General features: G+C 36.8%; 1 protein-coding gene across 1 annotated transcript in view; it reads left to right on the plus strand.

Annotated features, from left to right (window-relative positions):
- PLD5 (phospholipase D family member 5) overlaps nt 1-11,771 on the plus strand; it is a 446,775-nt gene that overhangs the window by 422,878 nt on the left and 12,126 nt on the right. The window contains exons 7-9 of the mRNA XM_044673995.1: nt 561-697; nt 2,648-2,816; nt 9,148-9,262. Coding sequence (XP_044529930.1) covers nt 561-697; nt 2,648-2,816; nt 9,148-9,262 — 421 coding nt within the window. The remainder of the gene's footprint in view (nt 1-560; nt 698-2,647; nt 2,817-9,147; nt 9,263-11,771) is intronic.

Below are 11,771 nucleotides of genomic sequence, written 5' to 3' on the forward strand. Positions count from 1 at the left end.
TATGGGTCCCAAAGACAGTATCTCATCAGCTTTTGCTAGATATGTTGCGCTCAACTCAATTGTAGCCTTAATGCTTCTCAAGGATGTGGACCAGATAGGTTCACTTGGAAATGATCTCCAGACCACTATCAGAAAAAAATACACCTTCTAGATAGCAATTCTAGAGGGAAAATCCTTTGGCCCTTCTCTAGTTAAAGCTCAGAATGTAGACCAGCAGAGATATATCTCTTAAGATCCAGACTCCAATCAGGTATATAGATAAGCTATATAAGAGTGGGGGGGCGGGGGAAACATAGCTACATCTATTTTTACATCTCCATTAGTAGAAAACCCTTTTCCATAGCCTTGATGAATCTGGTACTGGGCCCTGTTCTCCAGGGGATCAGATACCTATAATACCTTATTAGCTCATCAACTAAAGAGAACCAGATCTAGGATTATGGCTTAACTGAATGAACCAGCCATTATCAAAACTTGCTAAGAGGCAGATCCTAAAAACCGAAAAAGTCCTAAGTTACATATTTTTCTTTTTCAATAATTTGATCTTTGTAACTTCACAGAATTCTCCTAAAGTCTTTTGCCCTAAAAATCGGAGTTTTGACATAGATGCCATCTATAGTGTCATTGATGATGCTAAGGAGTTTGTGTTCATTGCTGTGATGGATTACCTGCCTATCTCTAACACAAGCACCAAAAGGTGAGTGCCATGTTAGATAAGGACCACACAATTCCTGAGAAAAGAAATGACTGAGAAACTAACGTTAGGCACAGGGCTATATTGCGGCAAATATATTGAGTTTTGTAAAACGGGAATCTGGAATATTTGCAATGATCTATCCACAAGAACATATCCCCTAAGTGGAACCATTCTAGGAGCCCAGGGTCTTGCTCTGCAGAAGGTATCAACATGTTTCCCTCTGATCTACCTGTGAGCTCTTTGAAGTTAAAAGGCCAAACCGAACAAGAGTTAGGGATATCATAGCATGATATGGCAGCCACCAAATTTAGAATTATCTGTTGAAATATTTCTAAAGGATGTCCTGCCTTTGAGTGAAGTTTGGAAGCTTTCTCTTGAAAGGGGAAATAGTTTTATGTCCTTTGGTGCAACCTCCATCAAAACCTGGATTTTCATAAAGACATTTTTAACTTAAAGGAGAAAAAAAAAGCTTTAAAAAAACATTCTCATCAAATCTATCCATTCCTCTGTGGGAGACACAGAGCACCAACGTGTTACAAATAGAGTTTTTCAATAATTCATCATTGTTTCAGCATGCAAATACATGGACTAAATTTAGGCATACAATTTATGCCAAACTCTTTGGAAAAATCATTGCATGAATAAATAGATAGATGTCCATGCCCTAGGCCTTTCCAGTTTTACTTTTCTAATGGGCATATATCATGTTTAATATCACAAATGCATGGAATGATCAGTTTAATTAAGGGAAAGTTTACAAAATTAAATATGTTTTGAGAGAAGAAATGTAGAACTTTTTCTCTTGAAAGCAGAATTCTAAGATAAATTTCCTGTGGCTTAAGGATTTCATATGACTTATTCTTCATATCTTGAAGGTATTTTCTATTATTTTTATTGATGGATAAATAACATTTTTAACTAGTAAATTAAGTTTTAGATGATAAATATATAAGGTGTATGTGTGTAGCCCATGGATATTACATGCATGACTATATAGGTTTGTCTCAGTGTGGTCTGAAGGGAGGTATGAATAGATATATCTGGAATACAGTCTATCCCTCTCCAAGAAAAAAATTTATTCCTGCCTAGAAGTGAACAGGAAAAAAGGGGCCATGAGACTGGCTGTTTTGACCTCTCAGAGAGGAGCACTGGGACAAAATTATATATATATAGTCCCCTAAATATTGTTAGCATGTGGGGAATGATTTTTAGATTAAAAGTAACTTTCCTGTTCACTAATCATTACAGGAAAAAGGGTACCTCAATCTTGCATTCAAAGGCCTGACACTTCCCAAGAGTTGATTCCATAAAAGACCATCACAGGTAGATGAGTGAATCAATTATTTTATCTGTTGACTACTCACTCAAATGGCACATGAGAATAGCTCTTAGTACCCATCAGGTGCTTTAATGTTTTATTCTATTGAAGGGTAAGGACAAGTCATGGCATTACTGGGAAAGACTCCTACCCAAGTCTAACCTGAAATGCCAAAATGACAATATGACTGTCCCAGAGAGGGTAGAAGAAAGTAAACCCCAGGTCCCTCAAGTGATGGGACCCTGGCCATTGCAATCCAGGGGCGGTTGTGGCTTTTGGTATATCATGCCAGCAGCAGAAGATGGTGAAGTATGGGTTGATGTATCCATGGGTCTCTTTGTCTCTTTGGGAGACAAATTTATGCCCCACTCCTACCCTAGGACAAAACCATAGCATCAAAGATGCATTTACATCTGATATATCTGCAAAAGGAGATTGAAGATAGGGATAGTTCTAGTTCACAGATTTTGACAAATCTGTTTATGGAGATGTTTTAATCAACCTATTCCCAAACCTGTTTTGACTATTATGGAATAAATAAGTAGCCCTCTTCTTCCCCCCCCCAAAATTTACATTTTTCTTCAATATTTTGTTTTCTTTTCATCTAACTAAAGAATATGGTTTTTCCACAGAACATACTGGCCAGATTTGGATGGGAAAATAAGAGAAGCATTAGTTTTGCGAAGAGTTAAAGTTAGGCTCCTCATCAGTTTCTGGAAGGAAACAGACCCCCTCACATTTAACTTTGTTTCATCTCTTAAAGCGATTTGCACTGAAATTGCCAACTGCAGTTTGAAAGTGGTAAGTACCAGGCCTTCTGAATCATTTCACAGTGAATGTGTAGAATGTTCCTTTAATGCCCTCTAATAAATGTTATTAATTAATCTGCAAACATTTAATTGTTGTTGTGTCACTTTCAGATGTGTCCATCCAACATTTGGTAACCCCATTTGGGGTTTTCTTGGCAAAGATACTGGAATGGTTTGACCTTTCCTCCTCCAGCTCTTTTTATAGATAAGGAAACTGAGGCAAACAGGGTTAAGTGACTTGCCCAGGGTCATACAGTTAGTAAGTGACTGAGGCCAGATTTGAACTCAGAATCTTCTTCACTAGCCACTGTGCCACCTAGCTGTCAAACATTTTTTATTGATTATATAACTGATTATATAATCAATCAATGTATATTTAATAGGGGCTTATGATGTGCTAAGAACTGCTCTGGCCTATTAATGAAAGATGAATAATATGGTAATAATTATTTTTAATTTTTTTAATGATAAAAGAACTTAAGGTGTTCAAGCAGTGCTAGACTTTCATTATTCAATATGATTCAAAACACATTTATTAAACAGCCAACTATTTTTACCTCAATACAAATATAAAAACAAAGCATTACCTTCCTCAAGGATCTTCCTTCTACTATAAATTATTTTGTTCATATTTTTATTTTTTTAAATATTTTTTGTTAAGTTATTGATCAGCTCAGTGAAAATTCATACAAATTGAACTTCTCATCAGACAATAATTTGGAGTTATTTATAAGACAGAACACATAACATAATGGTTTCTCTAAGATGCTTTGTTGTTTTTTAATCCACTACTTAGTAAGAATTCCTAGGGACAGATTCCCTTCTATTATTTACACGGCTCTATTATGAATTTGACCTTCAAATAATAGCAACAGCTCATTATTTCTGTATCCCTTTGTTTACAAAGTACTTTCCTCATTAAAAACATGGTGAGGCAGGAAGTACACACTTTAATATATGAATTTTATAGAAGAGTCAACTGAGGGCTTCGAAATTCCACAACTTGCTGAGAGTTACACAACTAATAAATGGCAGAGCCAGGTTGAACCCAGGTCTCTTCCTGACTTCAGTGTTGGTGGGACAGTCTTCCACTCATAAAATAGCTTCATTCTCGAGACTTCTTCAAACCTAATTCCAGAATCTCATCCCTCTAATAGCCAGGTCATTCTTACTGTGCAGTACTGCAAAAGTATAGAAGGCCATAGGTCTTATTTCTCAGATAATAATCACATTCTGTATTTGTAGCACATTTTACTTCTCTGAAACACTCCATCCCTTTAGACTGTTTCCTCATCACAGTTGCCCTTTGAGGTGTTTGGGTTGACAACATCTCCCTTATTTAATACTTGAAGAAACTGAGGCACATAGAAATAACTAGTCCAGGATCACACACAGTAATAGCACAACTGGAACTGGAATCCAGGGTCCCTGACTGCAAGCCTAGGGTTCTTTGAGCAATTCCGACAAACCTCTCCTATCACTTTCATTTTATCAGAAATTTCTCATTCACTTAAAACATCCTTACTTATCATTCATTTTCAGCTACAGGGGCCCAATCATTCTAATAGCTGAGGATCCTGATCAGAGATAATAGAATTCACACTGAAAAGGCTAGCTTTCACTTAGCAACTTTAACGGCTAAGACTAACCTTTGAGCTCAGTGGTTTGGTCCAGGTTCTAAAAGCCATAGGTTAATTGCCACTCTTTATGAGTATACTGATAAAAGGTTTTAGTCATGGATAGAAAGAATCCAAGGAAAAGTCATGATCACAAGATGGTGAATCAAAAATAGACATCAACATCCAAGGCAAAGTCAATATCATAAGCAGAATTCAAGTTCAGCTATCTAATAGAGCAGAGATCCAGTGTCTGGGATGCCACATTCGAAAGAGAAGGGAATCCACACAGTTCTGACTCAGGATAGGGAAAAAGAGGCAAATGCCTATAATTTGAAGTACTACCTGTATGGGCTCCTCTTTCTGGCTTGCAAATTAACCCCAGTCTATTCAGCCCACTTCTTACATAGGGTTTGACACCATCAATAACTTCTAGTGAGATGCCTATCAGGTGGAAGGATTTTATCTGGGAACATTAAGTGCCTCTGGTTAAGATTTCTAATCTTTTTTTAAAGCAACTTAATCAGTTTAGCCTCTTCTAAACACAGATGGCTCCATTACTTGAATAAATAAAGCAAATTACTAAGAGATTATCTCTGGCAATAGCTAGTTTGCAAGGCAAAGTCTATAAAAGTGTCCTTTACAGTAGACAATCCATTAATTTTAGAAAGGACTACAAGACTAAGTAGCAAAGCAGATTGCTTCCCCAAATACCCTGAGTGGTTACAGAGGGTGAGCTATTTTATGAAGGCAGAAAAAGAACTTAGTGATAGCATGTCCTCAGGTACCCTTCAGTGAGTGCTCTAGTGTCTGAAAAGCTAATCATAATGTGTCCAGATGATAGTAAAATTGATTAGAATCCAGTAATACTATACAACTGCCTTTATGGAGGGACATTGGGAGAATGGGATGAATGTAGATTTCACAAGGCCATCCAAGAGTCAAATTTTAATTAAATAAATAAACCATACTTGAAACCTCTCCATTTTCTGTCAACCACACATAAAAGATGATAATATTTCAATGACTAACAAGTCTTTGCTCTAGGAATGTACTAGTTCTAGCAGAATTTCATTTTCCTATCTAAGACTTTCTCTTCCCTGCAGCCATACTTGACTTTTAAGAGCAAACAAGTTTTTACTGAAACCCTATTTTGTCATTCCAACCCCAGCTTTCTTTAAAATGCATCTCTCTTTCTTTTGTCCATATGTTGGCTATTTTTTCTAATAATGTCTTCCTACAGAAGAAAATGTCAAGGGAATGACTATTTTTTTTTAATAAACTGTGTCTAAGTTGCATTCTTCTGGGTAGTATTCCTCAGTACTATTGTCAGTGAATATGAATGTGCCCTTAACATTAAATATTTATCAAAGGAAATGTATTTAAATGGACTTTAGTAACTTGTGAAGGTGTTTTTGTTGTATATTAACCTGGTAATAGGCAGCTCTGACTATTCCAGGTAAACGGAATTTATACCAATCAAATTTCACAGGGCCGATATAAAAATCAGGTTATTACAAATCCCAAGATCAAGACTGAAAAGGAAGAAAGAGATAAATTTTCAAAAAATATAAAGTATCTGGGGAAACAGTTACAGTTACTAGGATAACTTTTTTTCAGTTATTCAGCTTTCTTTTAGTAATCTCATTTACATTGTTGTGGTCATTGTGCATATTATCCTTCTAGTTATGTTTATTTCCTTCTGTATCAGTTCACAAGAAACCTCCCAAGTTTCTCTGAATTCTTCACATGCATTATTTCTTCCTGCACAGTAATATTACATTTTATCCACATGCTACACACTGTTCAGTTTTTGAAGGACACTTCTTTCTTTCTAGTTCTTTGTTACTACAAAAAAATAAAATTATAACATTTTGGCATAACTTTGGACTGTATACCCAGAAGGAAGAAAGATGGGTCAAAAGATATGAAGAACTTAGTCACTTTCCTTGCATGATTCCAATTTGTTTTCCAAAATGGTTAGACTAACTTACAGTTATATCAACACTGTTTTAGAGTGGCTATCTCCCCACAGGTTATCCAATATCAGCTGTTGATTTTTTTCCAAGTTCTATGTAACTCTGAAAAAATAAACTATGAAACCTTTGATAAAAAGAAAGACTATCAAATCTGACTAGAGGCACATTAAAGCATTTTCCAGAGTATTTGCAAATGGCACGAAGGTGATCCCAAGTTGGTTTTACAAAGATGCAAAATGAATAGGGACCTAGCAAATGGTTGTGTGTCTATCATCTGAGTTAAGTATAGAGAAGTTTATAGCAAAAATAACAGCCACTACATATTGAGTTTTTTAGCTATCATCAAGTCATGGAAGCCATCGCTTAAGACACTTTCCCAAGGTACAAAGGAAGTATTAACCAATAACCAAAACTAATGACCATCTAAATATAACTGCTTTTGTTAATGAAAAAAAAAAAGTTCAAATCAAAGTCAACAAATGCAAAATTAACATAGTAAATTCATGCCAATTGACCATGAATGCTACACAGCAAGCATTTAATATATGTAAAAATAAGGTCAAAATGAGTAATCAGTGAGTTAAAATAGTCAAATATGAGTGTGTCAATATCAATCTGCTACTATCACTATCAGTCATGAGTTGGGGTAGGCTTATAAACAGAGCTGAATTATGTCATAGCACTGCCTGCTGCTTTTGAATGTAATGAATATAAACTTAGAAGTTAAACATTTTCTGTGCAAAAGTTAAAATGACCACAATATCTATTATATTTATCAACTTCATTCGCATTGGGAAGTGTTTTATAATAAACTAGCTTGCAAAAAAAACAAAAACAAAACCTTTCAACTTTTAAAAAATTGGAATATCTTGAGAAAATTTACAAATACTCTACTGAAGTTTCCTAGAATTTACTTTAAATTTAATATATACTTAAAATATATAGCACAGGCCTATATACCAGCTTCTGGAAACTGGCATATCTTGAGCTCAGAATTTCTGAGTTGGAGTGGGCTAACCTGATCCAGAGTTCACTTGAAATGGCATAAATATAGTGAGTCTCTCAGAGCAGCCAGCATACTACCAGAGGAGAGATAAACCTACCCTGATCAAAAATGGAGAAGCTGAAAGGACATCTTGAAAATGTTCTTGCAGAATACACTGTCAAGATAAGAGAAAAGTTTTCTAGAAAAAGTTAGTTGTAAAAACAATTTTTTCAAAAGTCATCTGTGATAATCAAAAAGATTTCTCACATTGTAAGTTTGCTTACAGAATTGCTAAATGGAAATAGCCTCATTTTGTAAGTGAAATATTGGTGTTACCTGCAGCTATTGAAATAAAAGAGCTAATTATAAGTCACTTTCCAAAAGTTCTCATTTTAATGAGCTACATTAAAAAAATTGAATTGATAAAGAACCATTTGCCATGAATAAGTTGGTAAATTTGACCTTACTCCATCTGATCAAGAATGGTCTATAGGCTCCTCATTTGATTGGTACACTGAAATTGAAATGTGTTTGAACATAAACATTATTTTATGCTTTCATTATGAGTAAAGAATTCACTGCTTTATCAAACCAAATACTACTGTATGTAGCTTCTAATTTCTGTTTAAAAAAGGGTTTTATGTTGTTATTCTAAAGACAAAATATCAATCCTTGATCTTAAAAAAGATGCCCAATAACAATATTATCAATTACATTGCATTTTGAGAATTTGCATTAAAAAGTGAGCTCACCTATCCATATATAAATAATATATTTATTATTATATTATATATTATAATAAAATATTTATATTTTAATGCCATAAGTTCAAATATATGTACATATACACATATATTAAAATGGATAGATGAATGGATTTGGAGGCAGTGTGGTCAAACAGAAGTAACATTGGCTCTAGAGTCAGAGGAAATGGCTTCAGAGGACACCAAGACTAAAAGAGAATGAGTAGATTGTCCAAGATGACAGCTACTAAATGCAAAAATTGATATTCAAACTCAAGCCTTCCTAATTCCAAGTCAATTACTCTATCTGCCATGCTATATTGTCAAATCTTTAACTTTAGAGCACTCAGTTCCCAAAGAGTTGACACCTCCTAAAATTGGTCAGAACTCTTTGGAGGAGCCATCTTAGAGGAGAAAACAGACACTGTGATTTGAAATGCAATTCTTGGGAAACTTGTTAAAACGAAACCTTCCAGGAACATTTTTCAGAATGAAAACTCTCTTTTGCATAGAATACCATGACCTCTATGAGTTTCACATTTAATCAAGAGGAGTCATTAAGGTGGGAACATCACTTCTCATAACTTATGCAACACATGAGAATATTCATTCAGTTCACTGGCTTGCTTGGCAGCCAGTATCCCAAGGCTGACTTAATCCCAACATACCTTGATGAATAATACTAAGAGATAAATAACCTTCTGGCACTCAATTCATTGAAATGACAGATTTTATGTTAATTTTATTTCTTAAAACTATGAATTATAATATGAGTTGATGAATGTATGTTTTCTCTTTTGGTTACCCAGGTAAAGTGATAGGAAGAAATGCAAGCATAAAGGCTGTTTGTATGAAATAGAAATGTATTTTAAAAGGTTAAACTATGTCCCAGGTTCTGATGGTAATATTCTGCCTTGTATTACTTGTTTCCTTTTGAATGGATACAAAAAGTATTCCCTGTTCATTTCTATTCATTTGTCTTATCTTTTCACTATTGCAGAAGTTCTTTGATTTAGAAAAAGAGAGCGCCTGCTCTACAAAAGAACAAAAGAACAATTCCTTTCCCAAGTTAAACCGAAATAAATACATGGTAACTGATGGAGCAGCTTACATTGGTAAGTGTCATAGGATTCGAGAGTTGAAACAAACTTAAGTAGTCTACAAAATGATTTCATGTACAATACCTAATTTTTTTTAATTTTAAACCCTTAACTTCTGTGTATTGACTTATAGGTGGAAGATTGGTAAGGGTAGGCAATGGGGGTCAAGTGCCTTGCCTAGGGTCACACAGCTGGGAAGTGTCTGAGGTCGGATTTGAACCTAGGACCTCCTGTCTCTAGGCCTGGCTCTCAATCCACTGAGCTACCCAGCTGCCCCCTACAATACCTAATTTGAGCCTCACAATATCCTCTTAAATAGCTAGTAAAAGTTTTATTTTTCCATTTTTACAACAAAGAAAATGCCACTTTTGTTACTGCCAATCACCCTTCTTCTTGATGCTCTCCTCTCTAGGATTTCATGACACTCCTCCCCCCTGTTTCTCTTTCTGCAGGTTTGACTATTCTTCAGTGTCTTTTTCTGAATCTTATGGTCAGGTCACACCACTAACCTTAGATATTGCCCAAGGCTATCTTATGCCCTCTATTCTTTTCCCTTTAAACTATTTCACTAGGTAATCTTACCAGGTTCCATGCATTCAACTATTATCTCTATACAGATGATTGTCAGATCTATTTTTCTAGCCCTAACTTCTTTCCCAAACTCCAGTCTTAAGTCACTGATTGAGTTGGACATTTCTAATTAGATATCTCCTATATATTTTAAATTCAAATGTCCAAAATTAAACTCATTATCCTTCCCCCAAACTGCACCCCATCTTCATCAATTCCCTATGACAAATAAAGGCACCAACATCCCCATATCCACCCAGGTTCATAATAATGAATAATGTCACATGTAAGGAACGTTGGAGGAGGCCAATGTCATTAGACTGCAGAGTATGTGGGTGGATACAACGGAAAAGAAGGGAAGGGCCAGGTTATGAAGAACTTTAAAAGCCAACCAGAGGAGAGCTTCCGGTTAAGATGGCGGCAGTGTAAGGAGCAGCTGCTCGATCTCTCCTGACCGAAGCATACAGAACACCTCAAGGGGAAATAAAAACGAGTCCAGAGGAACAAAGGAACCCCACAACAGGGCGCAGCATTGAAGGTACACAGAATTGGGGCATTTCCACCCTATAAAGGGGTGAAACAGCTCTCACTAAAACGCGAGAGGAAGAAGCCCCTCCCCCACCCCCCACACCGCACATCTCGCACAACGCCAATGCACAAGTGTGAAAACAGGACTGAGGCAACCAGATAATCACTGGTAGCCCCGGGGCTTGTACCTGTGTGCTACAAGACGAGGGACCCCAAATGGCTGGGGGCACACGCTGACTTTCCCTGAGCGTCCACATGGATGAAGGCACTGTCTAGGGCCAGGACAAAGGCCCCTAAAACACGGCCTTTCCCAAGCTCTGAAGGCATCGCCTCAGGTGCGAATAAAGATCTCCAGCCCACGGACTTTCACTACCTTCTGAGGGGGTGAAGGCAGGGCCCTAAGAGCATCTGAGCAGGCAAAGGCAGCACCCTAGGCTTGAATAATGATCTCCAGCCCAGGCTTGGACCTCCAGTGAGGACCCTGTGCAGACCCAGCACGGCAGTGGAAGCAGCCCCAAAGACTGCTGAAGGAACCTCTGGCAGAGGGGCAGACCGGGAACTACCAGCAGACCTGACCCCGAGGACAAGGAGACCAGAGCCCCTGGGAGCTTGCAAGGCGCAGGCAGACCCTGAGTGCAAAGACAAAGCTGAAAAGGGGCGGGGCCAACAATGGCCAGCAATAAGGAAGTCCAGAAGAAAAAGACTATCAAGAGAAACTCTGGAACACTCGACAACTTCTACACAGAGAAAATCCAGACAACAGAGGAGGGAAAACAAAAATCCAAACCTCCCCAAAAAAATGAAAGCTGGTCACAAGCTATGGAAGAGTTTAAAAATGAAATGCTGAGGAAGATGGAAGAAATCTGGCAAGAAAATAACAGTTTAAAAGGCAGAATTTCGCATTTGGAAAGTGAGACAAGACAACTGAAGACCAAAATGACCAGATTGAAAAGGAAAACCAAAAAATTATAGCCGAAAACCAAAACATTAAAGCCGAAAACCAGTCCTTAAAGGCTAGAATCGAACATTTAGAAACCAATGATCTCTCAAGACAACAAGAACAAATAAAACAAAGTCATAAGACTGATAAAATAGAAGGAAACATGAAATATCTCAATGAGAGAGTGACAGACCAAGAAAACCGGTCTAGAAGAGACAACTTGAGAATCTTTGGTCTTCCAGAAAAGGCAGAAATTAATAGAAACTTGGACTCCATACTTAAAGAAATTATTCAGCAAAATTGCCCTGAAGTTCTACAACAAGAGGGCAATACAGACATTGAAAGGATCCATAGATCACCCTCTACACTGGACCCAGAAAAGAAAACACCCAGAAATATAATAGCGAAATTGAAGAGCTTTCAAGTTAAAGAAAAAATCTTACAAGAAGCCAGAAAGAGACAATTCAAATATCAAGGAGCACCAAT

The sequence above is a fragment of the Gracilinanus agilis genome, chromosome 4 (assembly GCF_016433145.1).
Source record: "Gracilinanus agilis isolate LMUSP501 chromosome 4, AgileGrace, whole genome shotgun sequence".
NCBI classification, from domain to species: domain Eukaryota; kingdom Metazoa; phylum Chordata; class Mammalia; order Didelphimorphia; family Didelphidae; genus Gracilinanus; species Gracilinanus agilis.